The sequence below is a fragment of the Suricata suricatta genome, chromosome 17 (assembly GCF_006229205.1).
Source record: "Suricata suricatta isolate VVHF042 chromosome 17, meerkat_22Aug2017_6uvM2_HiC, whole genome shotgun sequence".
Taxonomy (NCBI): domain Eukaryota; kingdom Metazoa; phylum Chordata; class Mammalia; order Carnivora; family Herpestidae; genus Suricata; species Suricata suricatta.
Window position 1 is genome coordinate 38,914,897 of NC_043716.1, and position 24,487 is coordinate 38,939,383.

Consider the following 24,487-nt stretch of genomic DNA (forward strand, 5'->3'; position numbering starts at 1 on the left):
TCTTGTGTCCTTGCAGCACATTCATCATTGAGAAGCAGCCCCCTCAGGTCCTGAAGACCCAGACCAAGTTTGCAGCAACGGTGCGCCTGCTGGTGGGGGGGAAGCTGAACGTGCACATGAACCCTCCCCAGGTGAAGGCCACCATCATCAGTGAGCAGCAGGCCAAGTCGCTGCTCAAGAACGAGAACACCCGCAAGTATGTGTGAACCCCTTTCCTGCCGTTACCTCCCTAAGTTCTGGACTGGGATTTCATATCTGTTCTACAGTTAGGGTCCTGGGCATTGGGGACAGCTCGGCCTCCCTCAATGCAGCCATGGACCAGTGTGTCTGTCTCTAGTTATTCCTTTCTGTCCTGTGTATACTTTATTCCTCTTGACACATAGTAGGTCAACATGGATTGCACTGTTGGGTTGTTCAAGTCCATTTGCTAATCACTAGGACGCAGCTGCAATCCATGCAGAGCTTGGCTCTGCGCTCACCCCACCCAGCAGAGCAGGCATCAGTCATGAGCTATGTACTGTGTTGGACAGGGGAGATGTAGGGCACTGTGGAAGTGAGTCGTGGTAGGCACGGGGCAAAATGATAGCCTCGGGATCAGTGAGGCACACAGGATCAGTGAGGGTGCCTAGGGAGAGTGTGTGGAGAGAGAGGAGAAGAACTTTCAGACACAGAGAACATGGGCCCTGCCTGGCAGGAGAGCATAGAGCAGGCAGGCACGGCCAGAGAACCTGGGATCCAGGGATGAGGGCAGACTCCCCACAAAGGATTCAGGGAATGAACAAACGAATGAATGAATGAGGGAATCAGTGAGTCAAGTGGGAGACCTGGTCCCGTGCACTGAGTATCTCTCATGTGATCTGGGAATGGGGTGATAAAGAAAGGAAAGACGTTCTCACTCTTTTTGAACTTACGGTTTGGCTGGGGAGGGAGATAGTTATATGCTTTTAGAACTACGACAGTGTCACAAACATAGATAGGTATTTGAAAGGTAATGAAAACAGAGTGATATCATAGTGTCTGGATAGATGTTACATTACCACCTGGGTGGTCAAGGAGGCCTTTCTGAGATGTTTGAGTTGAGACCTAAACCAGAAGGTCAAGAGTATGTGGGCGACAGGAAGAGCAGGTGCAGAAGTCTTGAGGTAACAGCAAGTTTGCATGTTCAGCAAACAGGCAAGGCAGCATCGCTAGATTTTCCTGAGTGAGGGTAGAGGACCCCAGTGAGGCCAGGGAGCTGGGCAGGGTTTGACCATGACCTTGTGGGCTGTGGTCATGTTTTTGTTTTTTGTTTTGTTTGTTTGCTTTTAGAGAGAGAGGGAGCAAGTGAGCAAACGGCAGATAGAGAAGGAGAGAGACAGGGAGAGAAAGAAGCAGGGCTCACCTGATGTGGGGCTTAACTCACCAACCCTGGGATCATGACCTGAGCCCAATTCTGATGCTTATCCGATTAAGCCACTGAGGCTCCCCTCTTGTGTTTTGTTTTTTAATGTTTATTTATTTATTTTGAAAGAGAGAGAGCACACAAGTTGGGGAGGGGCAGAGAGAGAGAGGGAGAGAGAGAGAGAGAGAGAGAGAGAGAGAGAATCCTACCTACACAGGCTCTGCTGTGTCAGCGCGGAGCCTGACTTGGGGCTTGATCTCATAAACCGTGGGATCATGACCTGAGCTGAAACCAAGAGTTGGATGCTTAACCGACTGAATCACCCAGGCGCCCCAAGGTTTTTATTTTAAGTGCACTAGAAGCTGTCAGGGGGCCCTGAAGGGCCCCACATCAATCTCAATGCTGAAGGAAGTCAGAACCTAAAAATAGAGATAGAGACCCAGACTTTGGGTAGACTTTGAAGGCTTTGCTGTACTCTCAGGTTAATGAGAAAGTAAGCCTGAGATGTGCCGAGGAACACTCTTAGGGGCTGGGCAGGGGCTGCTGGCGGGCCTTTGGGCAGAACACCTGGCTTAGGGAGCGCACAGAGTCGTGCTCCTGGCCTGGGGCCCATGTGGCGATGGGGCCCCCCTGTCCTTCACAGCGAGTGCAGCGGAGAGATCTTGAACAACTGCTGTGTGATGGAGTACCACCAGGCCACCGGCACCCTCAGCGCGCATTTCCGGAACATGGTGAGCACCAGGCATGACCCCTGGAGGGAAGCTCTGCCTGGGGCTTAGTCCTCATACCCAGTTGCTTTCTCCTTGTCCCCCTCTGACCTCCCGTCCTGCAGTCACTAAAGAGAATTAAGCGCGCTGACCGGAGGGGTGCAGAGTCCGTGACGGAGGAGAAGTTCACGGTCCTGTTTGAGTCTCAGTTCAGTGTTGGCAGCAATGAGCTTGTGTTCCAAGTAAAGGTGAGGCCCTGCTTCTCCCAACCCTCGAGGGTCACCCGGAAAGGTGAAGACCTTCCTGAGGCCTGCTGGCTGGTTTAGGAAAGCCAGAGAGCTCTGAATCCTCACATGGTCACGGACCCGTTTAAAGCCCGTGAGGCTGTCAGAAAGCCTGCTTTCACTTGGCACGTGCCTGCTTGCTAGGTTATAATCTGGCACCAGCCACAGAATTTAGGATCAAGGAGAAATGTGTTTGTTTTTGCTTTGGTTTTGTTGGGAGGGCTTGGGAGAGGGATTGTGGGTGAGGAATGAGGGCTGGGAGTCTTGCCTTCGGGAGGGGAAGGTGATGGTCATGTGCCTTCTACGTTCATTCCTTTGACTGCATAGACTCTGTCCCTTCCCGTGGTTGTCATCGTTCACGGCAGCCAGGACCACAATGCTACCGCCACCGTGCTGTGGGACAACGCCTTTGCCGAGCCGGTGAGTATTCGTGGGACCACCACCCTCCGGGCCCTAGGAGTCTCCCTGGGTCGGCCCCAACCACTGGGGGCCCTGCTGGGTGGTCCCCTGCCAACCCCAGGGTCACACTAGAGCTGAGGTGCGGTGATGGGCAGCTGGTGTGAGCCCACCGCCCATGGCATTGTTCTTGGCTCCATATGGGCTCCCAGGGCCCGGGCCTGGGATCTCCTAGGTCTTTGAGCTTGCTCAGCCTTTGGGCTCTGGTCTCTGATCTTCCTTCGGCTTGTGTTTTGGGTCCGTGATCTCTGACCCAGAGGCCTGGTCTGCGTCTCTATCCCTGCATGTCCAACCCCTCTGTCTTTCTTTTGTTTGTGTTTGTGTCTCCTTTTCTCAATCTTTTTCAGTCCCTTCTTCCATCTCTTGGTATCTGTGTGTGTGTGTGTGTGTGTGTGTGTGTGTGTGTGTGTGCGCGCACGTGCGCGCAAATATTTCCTACTCCTTCAGTCTGCCTTTTCTTCTCTGCCTCTCAGGGCAGGGTGCCATTTGCCGTGCCCGACAAAGTGCTGTGGCCGCAGCTGTGTGAGGCGCTCAACATGAAATTCAAGGCCGAAGTGCAGAGCAACCGGGGCCTGACCAAGGAGAACCTCGTGTTCCTGGCTCAGAAGCTGTTCAACAACAGCAGCAGCCACCTCGAAGACTATAATGGCATGTCCGTGTCCTGGTCCCAGTTCAACAGGGTGAGGGACTGGCCAGTCTTTCCCCGCCTCACAGACAGGGTATTGGCTTCGGCCATCACCCACCCTTCACCCCCAACTGCCTTCTCCTACAGTCGGGAGATATGAGGGCTAGTACCCCAAGGAAGGGAGCTGGGGGGCAGCAAGAAAAATGCACTCAGCTCTGAGAGCCAGAGCAGGATAATGGAAGGAGCCAGGGGCTGGGAGTCAGGACCTTTGAGTCCCTGTCCCATATTTGTTAACTAAGTGGCTGGGCTCTTCCTTTCTCTGTGCCTCGGTTTCCCCACCTAAACCTTTTGGCAGAAATGACTTTGGAGGTCTTGCCCAGCTTGGATGATTCGAGGCACCTCCTACCCACAACCCCTTTGTCTGAGAGGCAAGAGGCAAGTTTACTCTCTTGTCCCTAGGCCCATCAAGGGGCCCCTAGGTTGGGGGCCGTGTGCATTTATGGACCCCTGGAGTGCTGGGCAGGTAGGGTGTGGAATTGGGAGAGGGTATTTATGAGGACAAGAGGGCACTGATGGTTTCCTGGGCCACCTGTGACGACGGGGACCACAAACCCTGACTTGGGGTTTCCGGGGGGCTCTCAGGAGAACTTGCCGGGCTGGAACTACACCTTCTGGCAGTGGTTCGATGGGGTCATGGAGGTGCTGAAGAAGCATCACAAGCCTCATTGGAACGACGGGTGAGAAGTGGTGGAGCGGCTCGGGGCTTGGGAGCTCATGGGCTCGGGACAGGGACTGCTGGCCCGGGAGTGACACTGTGTGCTCCGTATTCCTAGGGCCATCCTAGGTTTTGTGAATAAGCAACAGGCCCACGACCTGCTCATCAACAAGCCCGATGGAACCTTTTTATTACGCTTTAGCGACTCCGAAATCGGGGGCATCACCATTGCCTGGAAGTTTGACTCTCGTAAGTGCCCAACTTTGCCCCCACTCCAGCCCCAGGAACCCTGACTACCATTTCCTTACTCCCTATTCTCCACCAGGCCTGCATCCTAAGAGGATTCCCCAGGGGAAAGATCAAAACTGAGCTTAAAGTAGAAGAGAGTTGCTCAGGAATACATTCCCTTTCTACTGTTTTCCATTGCGGAGAACCCAAGACCACTGGCCCCATAGCCTCCGGAGTTGTCAGGAAACTTCTTGGGCAGTTCTGAGTTCTCCCTTCTCTGCCCTACCCTAGCCTTGCCGGCATCGAATTGCTTGGTTTGCTGGGTAGAATGTTCCCGTGGTCACTTGTGCGCCCTATGCCCAGGAGCACACGACAAGGGGGAGGGGTGCAGAGCAGTTAGTAAAGGACCAAATGTCCTTGAAGCCAGATCTCAAACCCCATCGCCCTGACCCTCCTCTTGAGGGCGGTGAGTGGTGGGAACGGGCTTGTCCTGTTCACAGCTGACCGCAACCTTTGGAACCTGAAGCCATTCACCACGCGGGACTTCTCCATCCGGTCCCTGGCGGACCGGCTGGGGGACCTGAGCTATCTCATCTATGTATTTCCCGACCGGCCCAAGGATGAGGTCTTCTCCAAGTACTACACCCCTGTGCTCGGTGCGTCCTGCCCTGATACTCCCAAGCCCTTCCTCTGCCCATGGACAGAATTTTTGGGGGTTTAGGCGGCCGTGACTCCTCAGAAGAAGCCAAGGGCCATTCCTCACCCCCACCCCTGGGGGGCTTGGTCTGCAGCTTGGTGCAGAGCATGCGGAGAGGATATCAGGGCTCACAACCAAGAGGGCAAACAAGGCCTCTGACCCGGCTTCTTCCCCAGCTGGGTGGGTTCTCATGTCTGCGCCCTCGAAGGGGTGGGGATAATCATACCCACAGAGAGTGTACACCTCCCGTCTTAATCAGCTGCTCTCACGGCTCCCCACCCTCAGACCTACCCCCAAGTGGAGTGTAAGAAGCAAAATGGACAGGTTTTTCTCCTTCAACCTGTCCCCAATCCATTGTTGAGTTTGCCACTTGGTGTTGATTCAGTTTCCTAGACGGGTGAGGCGGGAAGAGAGAAAGCAAAGGACCAGAAAAGGAAGCAAGAGAAGGGATGAGATTGAAGCCAGAGGTCTGGGTGGCCGTCAGGCTGGGTCCATCAGCAGGTGTTTATGGGAGTCTATGGGAAATCTCGTCCCCGCTGAGGCCTCACAGTGGTGTGGTGGGGAGACCGACTGTGTGGGGTAGATTCCCCTTCCTGGGAGCTCCCAGACACTTTGGTTCTCATCACTACCACCCCCTGCCCCCGCCCCGGCAGCTAAAGCGGTGGACGGATATGTGAAGCCACAGATCAAGCAAGTGGTCCCTGAGTAAGTGTCCAGGGTCCGGCCCTGGTCTCCTGCTGCCTCCTTTCTCCCCCCTTCCCCCCCACCCCGGTCCCCACCTCCCCCCTCACCACTGCCCCTCCCATTCACAGGCCGGGTGGAACCCAGGACCCCCTGACCCCCTGAAACCTGGCTCAGCCCCAGAGAGGGGATTGAGCTTAGTCTCAATGGGACCAGGACCCAGGACCCTGTTCCTCCAGCCAGACCCCCAGGCCCAGCGGGCGCTTTGTCCTCCCACACCCCAAAGAGATGTAAAAATGCCCCCCCCAGCCCTCCCTGGTCAGCTGCTGCCCTGAGGCCACTGAGGGTCCTCCCGTTCCTCCTGCAGGTTTGTGAATGCGTCTGCAGACTCTGCCGGGGCCAGCGCCACCTACATGGACCAGGCCCCCTCCCCAGCCGTGTGCCCCCAGGCTCATTACAACATGTACCCACAGAAGTAGGTTGTGCTCTCTGGGGCTCCTCAGGGAGGGTCTGGGTCCCTGGCCTCAAGCTGGGTCCCTGGGGGGCTGGTGGACAAAGGGACCCAGAGCTCCTGTAGGTCTGAGACCACCCAGGCCAGGTGCCGGCATATGTCCAGGTGCAGGGAGGGAGATCACCTGCTGAAAAGCATAAGCTACATATAGCAGGTCCTCACTCTGGTGTTGACAAGCTGGGTGACCTTGGGAAAATTATTGAGCCTCCCAGATGCTCAGTTTCCTCATCTGTAAAATGGGGACAAGAATACCTTTCACATGGGATTGGGGGCAGGATTGAGATAAAGCATTTAGCTCAGGTGAGGCTGTTGTAAGGGTGGCTACAGACGGGTTGGTTGTTCTTAGGAGTTTAACGTTAACAGGGTATCGATTGCTTCTCTCCGGAGTTCCCAAGGTGGAGGAATTAATTCTCTTCTGGGCTGTGGTGGCCTCAGCTGGATGAGCTGGGTACCTGGGAGACACACACTACAGTGGGATGATGAACACAGGCTTGAGAGTCACAAAGACCGCAGTTCCAAACCTGACTCCGTTTGCCAGCCAGGTGGCTCTCAGCAAGTTTCCTAATATGGTCGAGCCTCAGTTTTCCCCTTCGTAAAGTGGAATAAATAGCCATCTTACAGGTGGCTAAGAATGGTGGTAACGTGGTTAAAAGGCCACAGTAGGCAGTCCATGACTGAAGGGAATGACATCGTGATGGACAGAACTCACTGACCCAACTGCCTTGTGCAGAGGAGAGGGACAGGGACAGGGGAGATGAACTCTCTGAGCCCATTCAATAAGGCAACGACAGTTGAGACTAGCACTTGAGTGTCTCCTCGTGAACCAGTGACTGACATTTTCAACTTGGGGCTGGGTCCTCTTCTCATGAGGCTGTGGTCCGCGCGGGGAGCGGGGCAGGGGCTGTGAGGCATGCCAGTTCCCTCTGACCCCCCACTCTCTCTCTCCTAGCCCTGACCCTGTCCTTGACCAGGATGGAGAATTTGACCTGGATGAGACCATGGATGTAGCCAGGCACGTGGAGGAACTGTTACGCCGCCCGATGGACGGTCTGGACCCCCGCCTCTCCCCGCCTGCTGGTCTTTTCACTTCCGCCAGAGGCTCGCTCTCGTGAATGTTTGAGTCCCCTACTTCTCCTTGGAAGCAATGTTCAGTGTGAAGGGTTCATATTGATTGTGATGTTAGTATTGCTGTGCATATTGATGCCTCTGCCTACAGCACGTGTTCACATGCGCGGGTGTGTGCACACGTGCGCACGAGGTGTGCCTGCCTCGAGTTGGCCCTCCCGGGTATGTGGTCGCGGCGGCAGCCCCCACCTTTCTCTTCAGATCAAGGCATCCCAAGGGCCCGCTGGGTCTGTCTAGAAGGGGCTCTGCTTCCTCTGCACAATGCAGGCAAACCTAGTCCCCGTTGGGGCCTTTTCTGCCTAGCAGCTATTTGAATGAAATTATTCCAGGGGCACGGACACAGCTTTGCCTCCCAGATGTGCGCATATGCATTTCTGTACGTGCCTCTGTTCTCATGCAAGCGTGTTGTTCTGTTGATTCTTTCCTTCTGGAGGCTGGGTTCCATTTTGAGTACTATTTTATACTTTATGTAATGATATGGACTTGAGACTTTTTGTGAATGGAGCGCTTATCTAGACCATGGGCCTCACACGGCGCAGATGGGTCCTTTGGGTCGGGTTTTTCAGAGCTGCTCTGAGTATGTGGTTCTTAGCCTCCTGGCGTCCAGCCAGAGGACTTGAGCTTCACATCTCTGGTGCTGTTGCCCGGCCCTGCTATCTCTTTTCAACTGCTCTTCCCCTTCCATCCACCAGCCCCAGCCTTCTGTCCCTGACTCTCTGCAGCCTTGCTCGCAGGAGAGCTGGGAGAGGGGCAGGGACGGGTCTAGGACACCTGGGGACTCTGCGGGGTGATCCCCTCCCCTCCTGGAAAAAACCTGCAGTGAGAGACAGCCGCAGACCAGCCACGCGCTGCTGGTTGGGGAGGACCTGGAGTGAGGGGTAAAAGCTGATCTCCTTCCCCTCTGCCTGGAACAGGCCTCATCCCAGTTGCAGAGCGCTGAGGTCGGCTTGCTCCCAACCTCACATGCTCCTCCCTCTGGGGCAGCGTGTGGTGGAAGGTCAGGAGTCCCAGGTTGAAACATCTCTGAAGGAAGGTGGGGACGAGAAGAGGGATTCTTGTGTACTTTGTACATAGGCCACACATTTGTGTAAACAATGTTTTTGAGTAAAGTATTTTTTTCATAAATTTGCTGGCGTGGCTCCTGGCGGGTAGCCCTGGGTGGTGAGCGAGAGGGGGGTGGTCCCAGGAGCCAGGAGTCCTTTTGTTCCTTCCCTCCCATGTGGCTGATGCTGTACCCCCTGTCTGAAGCTACAAAACTCTGCTCCCCTTTGTGTGTAAAGGGTGCCCCCCACCCCCTGGAATGCTGTCTGTGCTTCTTGGGAGGCAAAACCAGGGCTTGAGGCCTTGGGGAGAGGTGGGGCAAGAGTTGGGGGGGTGGGGGGATCTCGCCTTATCAGCTGCTGCTTCAAGCAATCCTGCTGCTGGCTGAGGGCCAGGCCGGTGCCAGGAGCAGCAGAAAGCCTCCCTGTGGTCCCTCCTCCCCCGGCCTCTTCCCGGACACCAGCAGGTGGCACCATCCTGCAGCCACCAGTGTTTTCCAACCGGCCAAGCCGCAACTGGGAAGGAGGGAGGGAAGCCCGGCGAGGAGGACTGTCTCCCAATTTGGACCCCCTGGCGCCGACCTGCTGCCTGTCCAGGGGAGGTCACGGGGCCCTCTGGGGAGCGGACTGGGGAGCCAGGATCTGCTCGCGAGGTTTCTTCGGTGCTCAAAGCGAGGGAAGGGGGGTGTGCACCCGCCTCGAGGCGTAGGGGCCCGGCGCGGGGCTGGCGGGGGTGGAGAGGCAGGGAAGGCGGCCGCTAATCTCCCGTTCCATCTCTGCAGGGGGAGGCGGCTGGTATCTCACGCAGCCGAGGCGCCGCCGTCTGCGAGGGCACTCGGCACCGGGGGAGGGGGTGGGGAGGCAGCCTAGTGGGCGCGCTGGTGTCTGTGAATTATCACCACCGGCTGCGGGGCCGCGGCAGCCAGTTAAGTGTTTACGTGTCGTTCCCCACTGAGAACTGAAGAGAAAGTGATAATGGAGCAACTGTGGAGGGGAGGGAGGCCTTGGGTGGGGTGGGAGTATCTACACCCCAAGCCCCCTTAGGTAGCTTATCTGACCCCAGACAGGTCGGTGCAGCTTGCAAAGGCCGAAGTGGGGGCGGGGAGAGGGAGCAGGGAGGCCTCCTTGGGTACCTTTGTGCAGAAAGAGTACAAGCCTGGTTCCTCAGGTTACCCGTTCCCTGGTAGCTGCTAGCTACCATGGGGGGGGGGCGCTAAGGTGAGAGGCCTGGGGGCAGGGGTGGGTGGGGGGAAGCCCACCCGCAGAACTGAGGGGGGGCGGGGAATCGCCGGCAGCCAGAGGCATAGCTGCCACGTCCTCAGACAGTTCCTATATAACTTTTATTTCTGGAAGTTGAAGTAGATACAGCAATATACAAAAAAACCAAAACAGAACAAAAACAAACCAAAAATCCACAATAATATAAATTTTTACATTATGAAGTATACATTGGAATTTGATGCAGTGACCAGGACAGCGGCCTATGAACTGCTGTTGCCCGCAGGGTGAGCGGTTGGTGGGAACCCCTTGGATGGGCGGGGGACAGGTGGGGGGAGGGACAGTGGAGAGAGAAAGCAGGCAGGTCCTGGAGGGCTCCATTCTTTTAGGGAGGGGCCAGAACACAACTCGGCTCCTCTCGGAACTTTTGCTACAGAGTTAAAACCAGATATACATGCTACCTCAAAGCCGTGAACTTTACAGTATCTGCTCCAGAGAAGCCTGGATCCTTGCCCCAGGTCCCTCTGATCTCCATCTTCCCTCAGTTTCTGAGTTAAGCTTATTATAAACTGAAGAGTGCTGCTGGAGAAGGGAGAGCTCTGTATCACTTCCCAACTCGTTTCTAGGCAGGACGGCAGGACACAACCTGTTTGTCTTGGAGAGAAGGTTCTCATCCCCTTAATTCTGGAACTGGTGAGTGCAGGTAAGACAAACAGCACTCCACAGAAACTCCGACCAGCTGAGATAAGGTGGTCTGGGACCATCGAAGAGAGTCGGGGCTCTGGACTGGGGCGTGGACCGAATATCAGAGACCATGGAGGGTTTTGAAATGCACGGTAAATGGGAGCTGTTCTCCCTCATTGTGGAGCCTCCACGAGGAGGAGATGGTCACCAGCACTGAGGGGGAGGCCGAGGTGCACTCTCCCTCACATGTGGGACAGACTTCGAGTTTATCAGTAAGCTTTTGCCCCTGGGTTAACCAGGTGAAGTGATTACAGGTGCCTCAGGAAACCACCAAGAAACCGGGATAAGAACCGTATTCCCTGAGCTCAACTAGACCCTTGGCTGGGGCCCCAGAGTCTGAGTCATGTTCGATCTCTAACTCTCGCCTTCTTATTCCAGGATTCCTAAAGCAAACAGGACAAAGGGGCCTTTAGACACCGGAAGGAGCCATACCTAAGGCGGGGCGGAGGTCAGGTGGACAGGGAGGAAGGATCATCCCATCCCTTATAAGGCACCCAGAGGAACAATCCAGGCTTTGGAACAGGATCACAAGTCCAGGCAGATGGGGACAGGTTATAAGCACTCCTCTGTGCAGCCTTACCTACTAAAAGGCCGACACATTAAAGGGGAAAAGAAAAACTTTGTTTATTAAAAAAAGTCTAGAATGTTTAGGCTTTCAACCTTCCTATTTCAAAACCAAAGGCCAAGCCACAGCTTCAGATGTCTTTTAAGAGCTGGATCTGAAGCCTGTTTCTGGATTTCTATAAATTATCAGCCTGAAGAAAGCTGAATGCCTAAAGCACCAAGAAGGTAACTGACAGTTTTCTTAAATACAGAAAAGGCTATGCCGATAAAAGTGTTTTTTTGCCCTTGAATTTTTTTTTTTTAATTTAAAAAGAAACCTAGGGGCTGTGAAAGTCCTATCTTCTATTTGGATGGTAGCAAGGTTAAAAGTGCAATGCCAGCGGACGCAGCGAGAAGGGGCCTGTGGCCAACGCTTGCAGGAGCGGGCGGAGGGCTGTGCAGGCATCGGGACGCGCCTGCCTAACAACGCAAGCTGCCAGAAAGGAGGGCGGGGGAGCAAGAAAAGACAAGAACATTTCCTTTTTCTACCTCTTGCCACCTCTTCCGCATCCCCTGATCACGGTCTCAGAGAGAACACGTTCTTATTTGCATTTAGGTCAAAGCCCGTCACCCACATTCACTCATTTCTCTATTGTGAAAAGTGCCCAGGTTGCTCAAGGTAGCAGGGGTAGGAGATTAAAAAACAAAAAACAATAAACAAAAAACAAAACAAAATCTGGAAGCACAAAGTTAGAGGAGTTGCAGATGATCTGGGGGTTGGCTCTTTAAGGGTTGGTGCAACGCAGGGAGGTGCCTCCATCATCTCTGTCTGCAGCCTCAGCCCGCCGCTCCTCACATTGGGGAGGTAGCGCACTCCGAGGTCAACTCCATGTCGAACGTGAGGGACTCTGAGGGGACAGAGTGGGAGAGCCAGTTCAGTTGCCTGGGCCCCAACAGCTGGCAGGGCACACACCCCGAGCCCTTCAAAGGATAGATCCTCAGCCACCACTGTCCCTACGGCCAAGACAGGGTCAGATCATCCAGATTTATTGCTCTCCCCCTACCAAGTCTTCCTTCTGCAAGGACTCAGTCCTCTTCCTCCCTTTACTCATCCCCAACCGTCCACATGTAAAGAAGATCTAAGGCTGGAAACGTAGGTGGCTACTGGGCCTCAAAACGTGGCTAGTCCCAACCGAGGTGGGCAGTAGCTGCAAACACCTAGCTCGTTTCAAAGACTTAGGACAAAAAAAAAAATCCCATCACCTTTTTCTTATGCATTAAAATGCTAGCATTTTGGATTTATTGGGTTACAGAAAATATATTATTAACATTAACCTCCCTTGTTTCTTTTCACTGTTTTTAATTTTTTTTAATGTTTTTTATTTATTTTTGAGAGACAGAGAGAGACAGTGTGAGCAGGGGAGGGTCAGAGAGAAAGGGAGATACAGAATCTGAAGCAGCCTCCAGGCTCTGAGCTGGCTGTCAGCACAGAGCCCGATGCAGGGCTCGAACCCATGAATCGTGAGATCATGACCTGAGCCGAAGCTGGGTGCTTAACCGACTGAGGCACCCAGGCGCCCCCTTTTCACTGTTTTTAATGGGGTTATTTAAATAGTCGCGCTTACGTGCATGGTGCACATTTGGTTCCTAAGGGTGAGCATGGCTCTAGAACCTCTTTCTGCTGGTCTGCGTGGCCAGCTCTGGGCTCTGTGCGTGGGACCGTCACACAGAGGGGCCAGACTTCCCTCCTAAGGACAAGGTCTGTCAACCAAATACTCACCAAACTGCCCTCCTGCTGAGGGTTCAGCACCTTCACCATTATTTCCAAACTGCATCAATGAATCTAAAGTGCGGGGGGACATCGGCAGGTCAATGGTATTGCTGCAGGTCGTTCTGTAGGAAATGGGGAGCAGCAGGAGGGGAAAGGGCCGGGTTGACAAGACACAATGGAGGAAAAAAAAAAAAAGAACAAAACACACACACACAAGCCATCAAACTCTGGTCTCCAACAGAAAAATAAAAGCTCAAGCTTTTTAAACACACAGGGTCACTCTGAGTACTACGCGTAGCCCAGGGCGGTCCAGCCCCTCTCAGCTCTCACCCAGTGTCCTCCTCCCGGGATAACTGAGGACACCAGAAATGAAGGCCAAATTTAGAAGGGAAGCCACTTACGGTGTCACACAGATAAACTTCGTCTTCAGGTACGGGGCGGCACCTGGGAAGAAGAAAACTGGAGCTTACCAATGGTGACCCTACTGTGGGCAGAGGGCAGGCAGAAGCTGGCTGCCTCCTCAGGGCTGCCTTGCACCTCACTCCATCCTTGAGCAGAGATGGCTTTGAACTTCCGTCTCCCCTCAGGGCTGCCCCCTCCACCACTTCATACTATTTGGTAGTTCAATTCTTGCCACTACGCTCTCCGGAGCTGCAGAGACTTTTTAGCACACCCTTGTCCCCCCTGAGTCTAGACCAGTGCCAGCCTTGTGTGTTCATTCTTTCCCTAGATGACGTGAACATTAACTGCCTGTGTGGTCTGAGGACCATTTTCTGGCCTGGTCAACTCTCTTGGGTATCTTGTCTGCATGCAGGAACAGAGCCTGCACAGTCTGGGCTCCAGCACCCCACTCCTGCTCAGATGCCAAAGTCACCAAGTCTTTAAGAGAATATGGAGATCACTAATGCAGTTCCAAAGCCCAGGGTCACACCTCCCGTTCCTGTGGCACTGATCTGCCTCTGCCATGTTTTTAGGAGAATCTATGAGTAACTCCCCAGTTGGGTAATTACATCGCACAAAACGCACTGCTTTATAAACGGAGGCTGTCTGGTATTGCAGCACCATCAACTCTGGGCTGGAGGGCAGGAGGCCGGGGTCTCGGTATGTCTTTGGCAGCACAGAGGCCTGCAGCAAAGCCCTTTCTACACTAAGAGGGAGGCATCTGTCTCTGTCATTTGTAATTCTTGTTCCATAGTTAGAAATGCGGAGATTGGAATGAATTTTAGGTGCTAAATGTTTACACCAAGAGGTCCAGGAGCCTTGGAGATACTGGTAGGACATCTGGGGGAGTTAGGTGAACAAATCACTCGGGAGGCATGGGGCGGGGTGGCTGGGCCAGAGAAGCACAATGGAAAACTCGGAGATGCATAGAGAGACCAAGAGATCAAGAGTATGGTGACAGTGAGAAAAGGCATTGTCAGGGGGGTCATCGAAGGCAGCCATCCAAGATTATTTTCGGCCAAGCAATCGATTCATGCAGTGCAGAATCCAAAAATGCTACCCAGACACCTCCTGGTGTCTTACAAATCCACTGTGGCACCTGAGGGGATCTGACATCTCAGACAGAAAAGGACTTCGTGCCCCAGGGATCAAAGTAGCTGGGAAAACTAGCTTCAGCCTCAGAGTCAGCAAGAGAAGAAGCAAAGAAAAACCAGGACCAAGAGCTGAGCTCTGGCTGTGTACAAGGTTGTAAATGCACTTCACCCAATTTGTAAGGTCAGGGGGTTATCATTTCTAAAAGGGGACTCTCTCCCTCAAGCCATCGGGAAATACTGTGTGGGGTCTCCGTGGAGAAGTAAGGAGGAAGGAAGGGTCCCAGGAAGATGATTTATCCCTGGGGACAAAAATACTTCCACGATGGAAAATGAGAGGACATGGGCACAGATCCGTCTCCCTGAGGACTCCCGCTTTCATGCAGGGGCTCCACTGGCACTCTGCCCACCCAGTCCCTCGGTCCCACCACCCCAAGCCCCTCAGTGCCCACTGTTTACACCCGCCTCCCTGGGAGGCTGGCAAAGCACTCAAGTCTTTAGTTCCTCTCTCACACTGGGGGGGGGTCTTGCCCCTGAGAAAACATTGGTGACTCCAGGCAGGAAAGGACCTTGCTTCCGGGTCACACGGGATGGGAAGATGATAACAGAGGACACACAGCCTCAGATTGGGAACTTGGATCTTGAAAGCAAAATGAGCCAAAGGGACCAGCACTTGGACCTAAATGTCCTCAGCAGAAGGAACAAAGAGTAGAGTGTCAGGGCTGATAAACAGATCTCCCAACTGAAGCACAGCTGGAAAGAGAGATAAGTAGCAGACAGGAAGTAAGAGTTAGCTCCTCTACCGTATGAATAAGACCCAACACCAGAACAAAGGAAAGAGGAAAGTCAATTGTTAAAGTAACTCAAATCTCTTCTTCCAAGTCCCAGTCTTCCCCAACCAAGAAATTCCTTGCGAGCGATCTCTCCGAACAGGTGGGTATGTGTGAACAGGTGGGTATGTGCGTGTGAGCTCTTTGCACAAAGACAGTATTTCCAGTAGCAAGTAGGGTGGAAGCTACCTTCAAAGGATCACTTCAAAGAGCCCCCTGCTGGCTCTCCAGTTAACAGAAGTTATATAAAAACAAGGAGTGGCAAATCATAGACTTCCCATCAGGATCTGGACGGAGAAGAACCCAGAGGGGCAAATCACCAAGTGCCAAAGGCACCGACCAGAGGGGCTGCTCCTCTGCGCTGACAGTTACAAGCTTACTGTGAAACATTTGCTGTATGAACACACAGACACCTGTGCTCCTGCACCTTAGACAACCGCTTATTTCAACAGCTGCCCGTTCTCGATCCCAATTCCTCGCCTTCCCCGCCGGTGATGGGCTCCTCTTCAATCCCCAGGCCCCCGCCTCTGCTCTGCTCGTAAACCACATTCCAGGGCTGCTAACACTCATTTCCTCCAGAAAGCCTTTCTCCATCCTGCTCCACACTGCTCACATTGTTCAGCGACGACGGGGTAAAGGAAACATGTTAGACTCGAATCTGAGTCGTAAACCTTCCCGTGTAAGAAGCACTGTGCTGCTGGGGCATCCTGTTACTAAAGAATTCTGTCTTCGCTCGCTCTCAGCAGTATTTTAGATGTCTGATGCGTGTGTGTGTGTCCATTTCCCCCTTTAGCCTACTGGGTTCTCTGTGAGACAGAGACAAGTGACTTTGACTCCCCTCCTCTCTCCAACCCTATCAGCCACAACCAGAAAGCACCAACTACACACTTATTTCCCGTAAATGGAATAAAGGTCACCAGGCTCTTTGGGCATTGACCTGCCTATCTTCTGAGAATCCTGCAATTTCCCACTTTTTCCCAGAATTAAATGCCCGACGCGGAAAATCAACAACTACCTGGGTCAGCTTCGGGATGTTCCTGGCTTTCTGGTCGACAGTACTTTCCAAATGCCTCCTCCTTAGGAATGTCGGGGTAGAGATAGACCAGTGGAGACACCAGGATATTGGTAGCATCCATGATCTTATAGCCCATGATGATTTCAGCAAACGACATGTTGTTCAGCTGCTGCTTGGTATAAGGTTCCACTGACTGGATCTGGGTCTTGCCTGTCATGGGATATTGGAAGGGAAGATAATGGCCAGGTAATCTTAGAGAAGTATGGTCGAATAACTACTTGCATGAGATAGATTAACAGGGTAAATTATAAAGGCGATGAAGAATGAGATTTAAATTAGAAATTGCTAGGCAAATATTAGCTCATGAAGCAAGCAAAACAAAACTGTCAAATAATCCTCCAGCTGAAAGAATGTGGAGAAAAGAAGTCACTGAAAGTGTGTTTTTACAAGTCCAAGGCAGGGGAGTGCAAAGCCGTCTTTGACCACTAGGGGGCAATAGGTACTTGAAACTAGTAGCGGCCACAGCGGAAGCAGCAACTGCCACCGGTGGGGTGGGGAAGAGGCCAACTTACCGCTGATGTCCTTCTCCACCCAAGTGAAGGTGACACCTCCTTCTTTGCTGCTTTCACTGAATCTTAGCAGGAAGGTGCCTGGGGGCTTGGTGCTCAAGATGGCCCGCTCCCGCTCCTTACTGATAAAACCCATTATGTACCTGGAGACAAAGAAGACCAACAAGATCTGGGCTGACAGGGTGCCCGCCCCTGGCCTGCTGGGAGCAGTGACTTCTTACACGTGTGCACTCTGTCGGACACAAGAGCTTCAACCTACCCTTCATTCCAAAGAGCCAGTATGTATTTTTTCACCAGATCAATGATATTGTCTAGCCAGACCCAGAAGGAGAAGCCTTTGCCAGCCATGTTTTCCTAAAGAAAAGAATAATGAGAAAGACACGCCTATTATCCCAGCCTTTCCCTTCCTAGGGGCTTGGTGCCACCAAAGTCTCCAAACCCGTCTACCCTCAGGCAGGGCCTACTGACTGCGAGACCAGGAGTGTGCGGCCTTCAGGCCCAGTGCTGTCCCCAAAAACTCACAGGTGAGCATTCCCTCCCCTTCCCACTGGGCAGCCACAAGGATTTGACAAGATGGCATACTTTGCAAAATTTAGCCCACGTAATCTGACACCCTGAGTAGTTCACACCAGGTCCTGGAAGAAAAAGGGAAGAAAGCAGTGTAATTTTCAGCTTTGAATCAAGGATTTTCTTTCTTAACACACATTCATGCACACCTGTCCCACAGTGGGCCAAAACACCATCAGTTTTCATGCATTTGAAGGTTCCCACTCCTATGTGCATGTATGTGTGCACACACACATACACACACGTACAAAACCCCACCATGTGATCACCTGAGTTGTTAGCCTAGGAGAGGTGTTGGATGATGTATGGAGTGTGCCCCCCGCCCCCTGTGCCCCCTGCTCTCCTAGCCTCATGTGGTGGACTGGGGACCAGCAGCACACAGGAATAAGCTGACAGTGGTAGAGGGTCACGTTTGATGGCAGCACAGGGTAAAGCTACTTACAGTCCAGGTGGCACGTAAAATAGTCCACTAAATTTTTTTTCCAGGAGGGAAAAATAAAAACAAGCCTACAGTTTATTGAAGAAATGGACACGGATGTCAAGCTTTTGCCTCTGCTTTCTAATAGGCACTTTAAAAAATACAAAACAAAACAGTTTCCTGGGGCACCTGGGTGGCTCATTCGGTTAGGCTTCCCACTTCGGCTCAGGTCATGATCTCATGGTTTGTGAGTTTGAGCCCCATGTCAGACTCTGTGCTGAAAGCTTAGAGCCTGGAGCCTGACTTTGGATTCTGTGTCTCCCTCTCTCTCTGCCCGTTCCCCGCTTGTGCTCTGTCTCTCTCTGTCTCTCAAAATTAAATAAACATTAAAATAATTTTTTAAAAAAGCTTTTTAAATGTTTCCTAAGGCTAGCCAAAGTACTGCTCTGGAAGGGTGAGGGGTCCAGCCACCAAGAGAAAAGAAATCTGCCTCCCAGCTCAGACATGATCACCCGGAGGCGGGCTGCCTGGGCCCCTCTACGCCACCCCCCCACCCCGGCCCCGACTGCGGGGGCTCGTGTCTGCTGGCCCCAGGACAGGGTCTTGCTCAGTAAATTTTTCTGAATGAGTAGCCCCACAGGCCAGATTCCTTCTCTGAGGAGGGCACCAGGGAAAGGGGGGTGAAATGCTGACCTAAGAGCTTCTCCGCCAGCGTCGTCAACTGCTCGATGCTCAGCCCCCGCTTTGTGGTGGAGGAGAACTGCCAGCTCAGCACCTCGGCCACTTGATCCCAGGTTCCAATCGGGGGCTTGGTGAAAAAGTTCACGTTCTGTTGAAAACGACACATTTGCCCATTGACATGGAGACGGTGCTGCCTGGGGACCTACGCGAGGACCACAACAATGGCTTCCAAAGGACAGGCGCTTACCTTGGGGTTGTTGGTCAGCATGTTATACCACAGGATAGATGCCCAGGCATTTGGCATCTGACAGATGTTGGAGATCACCACGACTGGCAAGGAGTGGGTCTGTGGAGAGAGTGGGGAGTGAGCTGGGGAGGCAGAGGGCCCTCACGGCTTCAAACACCTCTCCGCCCATACCCGCAGGTTCCGAACAGAAGCACATGCCCTAAATCACACCTACTGCCAACCCATAGGGAGGAACTCAGCTGAGTCAGCTCAACGCCCAGGGTGGAGACAGTGCCAAACGTGGGTCACAGGGCACCCTCGGGAGCTTTAAATATCGGACTTGCTCAAAGCTGGACTCACAGTCCACAGGTTCCCCATTTATAAACCTGGAAGGCACTGTCCGAGAACTGCAGCTGTGCCTGCCCGTGAAACACACAGGTCCCCGCAGGCAAGACTAGGATTCTTGCCTTTTCAGGTGTAGCTTTAATTTAATGATGAATAAAGTGGATAAAAGAGAATGCAAAGGCCATGATTTCCTGTAGACTATAAATACTGACTGTCTAAAAAGACTATTTCACCCAAACTTTATAGAGCCCACTATAATTTCTAAACACAAATTAATAATACTTCAGTACTTTCACATGCTGAGAGCTGAGTATAGAGGTGACCCCGTGAACAGCATGGGTTTGGACAGCACGGGCCCACTTATACATGGATGATTTTTCTTGAGAAATAAAGTACAGTCCTGTAAAGGTATTTTCTCGTATGATTTTCTTAGCAACATTATCTTTTCTCCAGCTTACTTTATTGCAAGAACACAATATATAAAACATATACATCACTCTGCCTTGTGTAGAAAAAAATCCCACCTAGAAGTTCTTCTCCTGAAATCACCCCTGCAAGCGGTCCTGCCCCAACTCTGTGTCAAAACTCACCTCAAGGTCAATCTTGAGGCCTTGGTGATACACCTCAGTCTCAAAGGTGATCAGGTGCAGCTCCTCGGTGACAATCAGGGATGCCTACAATGAGAAGACAGTCTCTTCCTCAGAGGGAATGGCCTTGGATGCTAACAGCCATAGCTGAGGACAGTGAATGCCACAGCCTCACTGCACCAAGAAGGGTGACCCCCCGGGAGGCCACGGATATGCCAGGGACACAACACTGAGCACATGCCTTCTTCAGTGCTACGATCTTCAACCTCATCTTTTACTCGTTTTATTATAATATTATAGACCCAGTAGGTTATTTACAAAATGGGTAAGGCACATGGAAAATCAAAACAATGAATACCTGTACCCAGTACCCCGTTTAACGGAAAGACCATCACCACGGAGATTCTCAGGGTGCCCTTCCCCATGCCCATCCCTCGGCCCTCCTCCCTAAGATGTAACCACTATTTCGTCCTTCGGGTTTATCGCTTCTCAGCTTTCCTCTATTCATATCTCTATGTATTCATATCTCTAAATAATGTATGCGTTGTTCCATTTTAGATGTCTGTGAACCTTACACAAATCATACTGTATATATTCTTTAGTGACTCGTTTTTTACATCCACATGGTTGTATGAATCTGCTGCTTGTCCATTTTCACAGCTCTAGAGTATTCCATCATACGACTCTACCACAAATCCTCTATCCACTCTAGCAGTGACGGGATCTGGCTTATACTTAGGGCTTACGATTGGGCTGCTGTGACATTGTGTGGATGTCCCCAGGGCACAGGTGCAAAAATGTCTCTATTGCTAAATCCTGAGAGTGGCACTACTGGTTTATAGAGTACGTTCATTTTTCATAATGTCCAATTGTCTTCTGAAGTGACAATTTATACTGCCACCAGCAACAAGGCAACCTTATTTTCAATGAATTCTGGGAAACACAATTCCAATTCATTTTTAAAACACCATCTTTCTCCTAACTATAGAAATAATATGTGTTCAGTTTAAAATGCAAATATCACAGGGCACCTGCGTGGCTCAGTTGGTTAAGCGTCCCGACTCTTGATTTTGGCTCAGGTCATGATGTCACAGTTCATGTGTTCGAGCCCTGTGTCAGGCTCTGCACCGACAGTACAGAGCCTGCTTGGGATTTTCCCTCTCTCTCTCTCTCAAAATAAACAAATAAACTTAAATAAATAAATAAATAAACAAACTTGAAAATGCAAATATTACAGAAATGGCATAGTCTTGGATACTAACAGTAGCACAAATATATAGGCATTGCTTGGTATATATTCCTCGGGAATGTTGGGTTTTTTAAGTTTATTTATTGGGGTGCCCGAGTGGCTCAGTCAGTTAAGCACCTAATTTCGGGGCTCGGGTCATGATCTGCCGGTTCATGAGTTCCAGCCCCGTGTTGAGTTCTGTGTTAACAGTTCAGAGCCTGGAACCTGCTTTGGATTCTGTGTCTCCCTCTCTCTCTGCCCCTCCCCGGCTTGCATGCATGTGCATGTGCGTGCACACACACACACACACACACACACACACACAGTCTCTCTTTCTCAAAAACATTAAAAAAATAAATCAAATAAACTTTATTTATTTTGAGAGAGAGAGAGACTGAGAACCCCACAAACCGTGAGATCATGACCTGAGTCGAAATCAAGAAGCAGAAGCTTAAGTGACAGAGCCAACCAGGCACCCTACTTAGAATTTTGTAATGCAAGTATGAATAGACCAAAACAGCTTAGTACACTTTTTAAATAAATATACTAATATTCTATTCAAATTATTTTGCATCTTGCTTTTTCTTTCTTCTTTTTTTTTTAAAAGTAAGCTCTATGCCCAATGTGGGGCTTGAACTTACAACCTTGAGATCAAGAGTCACATGCTCTACTGACTGAACCAGCCAGGCACCCCGTATCTTGCTTTTTCTAAACAAACATGCCACATACATTTTTCTATGTTGTTACATACATAGACTACTTTAGTCTTCATACTCAGGCATTATAAATGCACTTTTTTCCTTTAAAGGTCTACTGCATTTTAGAGAAGAGGGAAGGATGGTCAGGGCACAAATACCAGAAAAAGAACTGGCTATCACAATCTTTATTTCAAAAGATTGAAAACTAGTTTTTGGTCACATTTGCCTGTTTTCTATAAGTTCATTCTTTTTTTTTTTTAAATATGTTTCTTTTTTAAGGTGTTTTGTGTTTTTTTTTAATGTTTTATTTATTTTTGATACAGAGAGAGACAGAGCATGAGAGGGGGAGGGGCAGAGAGAGAAGGAGACACAGAACCAGAAACAGGCTCCAGGCTCTGAGCTAGCCGTCAGCACAGAGCCCGATGCAGGGCTTGAACCCACGAACGTGAGATCTGACCTGGGCCAAAGTTGGCGCCTTAACCACTGAGCCACCCAGGCGCCCCTATAAGTTCATTCTTGACCCTGAGAACCCCATAATCTAAATCAAACGGAGGAAAGGAATAAGGGAAATACGGGGAACAGGTTTTATTCTTTTTCTTAAATGTTTAACTCAGATTTATGACAACCTTGTATCCCACCTCAGTGAGAAAATCAGGTCACCAAAAATGAAGCCGGGCGGCCTCAGCTGGCAGAAGTTGGAAGGGGAATTCTGAAAGCCCCAGGCAAGGTGGAAAGCATCTTTTCCACTAAATGGGCGTGGGTAAGAGAGCCAGGGACTTTCCACTCCTCCTTAAAGATGAGCCAACTCCCGGGACAATCAAGAAAATGCTCCAAGCCAGAGAACTCCATGGCAGATGTGACTTCTGACCAGGTCATTTTGACACACGGTGACTTTTCCAGATGACTACAGCTTAACCACAGGTTGGTGTCTCTAATTCAGGGCGGTGAGAAGGCTCTTTCTCTCTCCCCATCAAAGAAAACCCTCCCAGTTGATTTCATCCCGAACGAAACTTACGAACGAAACTTACGTCACAATTGGCTCGGCCCCCATTACCACATCTTTGCTCTCTCAGGGTCTGGAAGAAAAGTCAAGAGCACCTGGGTCACTTGAGGGCCCCGCCCCCGCCCCACCCCCTTCTCCCTCCGCCAGGTGCCCTTGGAGAAGGGGACCCAGGCTTCTCCCGCATACCAGGTGTTTGAATTCTGCAGAGAGGCTGCCGTTGTTGGACTCTTCCATGTTCATCACTTTCGTGTTTGTGCCCAGAATGTTAAATTTCCGGGATCTGAATCACGGGAGAAAACCCGACCACATAGGCGACTGAGTAACCAGAGGACAAAGTCAGATTAAACAAATCAAAAGGAAGCCTCTAGGCTGAACTCACCCTCTGAGAGCCGCAACATCCCCGGAGTCTCTGTTAAAGAATATAAACTGGTGTTAGTAAGACTGGCCCCGTGTCTTCGAAAGGTCTACTTTGACTATCTGTAATGTGCTCCGCTGGAAAAAACCACTGCTCTACTGGGAATTTCTGTAAACGATTCAATTACATTTTGTACGCGAAATTCAACCCTGTACAAGCCTATCCAACGTCAATCTCCCCTTCCCAAGAGACCCTTGTGTCTGCTCAGGGATCTTTCCTGTCCCCGCAGCGCGGTGGTCCAGGGCAAGGACGTGACCTACGTTGCCTCAGACTAGGAAGGAATTACAACACAGGTTGGATTTATTTTCCACAGCTTCGACTGAACATGAGCAAGGAAGCACGTGACCTTATTTATACTGCAACTCAGTAGGGAGCCTCACAAAGCCGGTGACACTTATGATGGCAGGGAAGGCACCAGGAAGATTCTGGGTCCTGGATAATATAAGTGAGTCACCTGTCTCACCGTCAGGAGCTTGCCTCAACTTTGCATTTCCAGTTACACTGGGCTGCAAATTTCCTTATTATTTAAGCTACGCTGGGTTTTCTGTAAAGGTTTACAATTTCCTGCAACTCAAACCATCTCGTTTCATATTAGCCGGAAACAGTCTTCCTAGCGTGTCTGCTTTCAGCTCTATGTGTATAAATATACAGTTTTTATATTGTCACATTTCTCGGTATTTTCCTTTCTTCCTTTTTTACTATTTTAGTACATTTTAAAGTTTAAAAAAATTTTATGTTTCTTATTTATTTTTGAGAGACAGAGAGAGACAGCGCGAGCAGGGGAGGGTCAGAGAGAGAGGGAGACACAGAATCCGAAGCAGGCTCCAGGCTCTGAGCTAGCTGTCTGCACAGAGCCCGACGTGGGGCTCAAACCCACAAATTGTGAGATCATGACCCGAGCTGAAGCTGGACACTTAACCGATTAAGATGCCCAGGCGCCTCTAAAGTTTTTTATAGTTTGAGAGACAGTGAGAGTGAGTGAGGAAGAGGGAGAGGGGTGGGGGTAAGTTGGGGGAGAGAGAGAGACAGAGAGAATCCTGAGGTTCCACACTCTGTGAGGAGCCCAATGTGAGACTGAATCCCACGACCATGAGTCAGACTTTCAACTGACTGAGGCACCCAGGTGCCCATATTATTTTAGTACTGTTTTAAAGTGCTTCTCCATTGCTACTTACTCACGAATATAGCTACTATTTGTTAAATAGAGGATTTCGTGTCAGCTTACAGATTAAAAATGGTCAAATTTTAAACCATTCAGAAGATATCTTTCCAGGGGCGCCTGGGTGGCTCAGTCGGTTAAGCCTCCAACTTTAGCTCAGGTCAGATCTCACATTCGTGGGTTTGAGCCCCGCGTCGGGCTCTGTGCTGACAGGTAGCTCAGAGCCTGGAGCCTGCTTCTGGTTCTGTGTCTCCTTCTCTCTCTGACCCTTTCCCTCTCATGCTCTGTCTCCTTCTGTATCAAAAATAAATAAAACATTAAAAAAAATTAAAAAAAAAGAAGATATCTTTCCATAAATCACAGTTAAAAAATTTTCTTTTCTTAATGTTTATTTACTTTTGAAGAGAGAGAGAGCATGAGCGAGCGAGTAGGAGCGGGGGAGGGGCAGAGAGAGAGGGAGACACAGAATGTGAAGCAGGCTCCAGGCT

At 51.1% G+C, this 24,487-nt stretch overlaps 2 protein-coding genes across 7 annotated transcripts in view; one reads left to right on the forward strand and one right to left on the reverse strand.

The window, feature by feature from the left end:
• STAT5A (signal transducer and activator of transcription 5A) overlaps nucleotides 1-8,535 on the forward strand; it is an 18,467-nt gene extending 9,932 nt beyond the window's left edge. The window contains exons 5-15 of the mRNA XM_029927048.1: nucleotides 17-196; nucleotides 2,025-2,112; nucleotides 2,214-2,336; nucleotides 2,700-2,792; nucleotides 3,302-3,508; nucleotides 4,096-4,190; nucleotides 4,287-4,417; nucleotides 4,897-5,052; nucleotides 5,747-5,798; nucleotides 6,142-6,249; nucleotides 7,235-8,535. Of these exons, the coding sequence (XP_029782908.1) occupies nucleotides 17-196; nucleotides 2,025-2,112; nucleotides 2,214-2,336; nucleotides 2,700-2,792; nucleotides 3,302-3,508; nucleotides 4,096-4,190; nucleotides 4,287-4,417; nucleotides 4,897-5,052; nucleotides 5,747-5,798; nucleotides 6,142-6,249; nucleotides 7,235-7,397 (1,396 nt within the window). The 3' untranslated portion in view covers nucleotides 7,398-8,535. The remainder of the gene's footprint in view (nucleotides 1-16; nucleotides 197-2,024; nucleotides 2,113-2,213; nucleotides 2,337-2,699; nucleotides 2,793-3,301; nucleotides 3,509-4,095; nucleotides 4,191-4,286; nucleotides 4,418-4,896; nucleotides 5,053-5,746; nucleotides 5,799-6,141; nucleotides 6,250-7,234) is intronic.
• Nucleotides 8,536-9,771: 1,236 nt separating this feature from the next.
• Nucleotides 9,772-24,487, reverse strand: part of STAT3 (signal transducer and activator of transcription 3) — a 68,805-nt gene continuing 54,089 nt past the window's right edge. For 3 of the 6 annotated variants that reach the window (XM_029927475.1, XM_029927472.1, XM_029927473.1), the window contains exons 12-24: nucleotides 22,805-22,834; nucleotides 22,612-22,705; nucleotides 22,451-22,498; nucleotides 19,500-19,583; nucleotides 18,586-18,684; nucleotides 18,351-18,486; nucleotides 17,255-17,307; nucleotides 16,932-17,026; nucleotides 16,676-16,815; nucleotides 16,101-16,313; nucleotides 13,128-13,170; nucleotides 12,736-12,848; nucleotides 9,772-11,863 (exon numbers count right to left, since the gene is read on the reverse strand). In XM_029927475.1, coding sequence (XP_029783335.1) covers nucleotides 11,808-11,863; nucleotides 12,736-12,848; nucleotides 13,128-13,170; nucleotides 16,101-16,313; nucleotides 16,676-16,815; nucleotides 16,932-17,026; nucleotides 17,255-17,307; nucleotides 18,351-18,486; nucleotides 18,586-18,684; nucleotides 19,500-19,583; nucleotides 22,451-22,498; nucleotides 22,612-22,705; nucleotides 22,805-22,834 — 1,204 coding nt within the window. In that variant the 3' untranslated portion in view covers nucleotides 9,772-11,807. The remainder of the gene's footprint in view (nucleotides 11,864-12,735; nucleotides 12,849-13,127; nucleotides 13,171-16,100; nucleotides 16,314-16,675; nucleotides 16,816-16,931; nucleotides 17,027-17,254; nucleotides 17,308-18,350; nucleotides 18,487-18,585; nucleotides 18,685-19,499; nucleotides 19,584-22,450; nucleotides 22,499-22,611; nucleotides 22,706-22,804; nucleotides 22,835-24,487) is intronic. The other 3 variants (XM_029927477.1, XM_029927471.1, XM_029927476.1) reach the window with 3 other exon arrangements.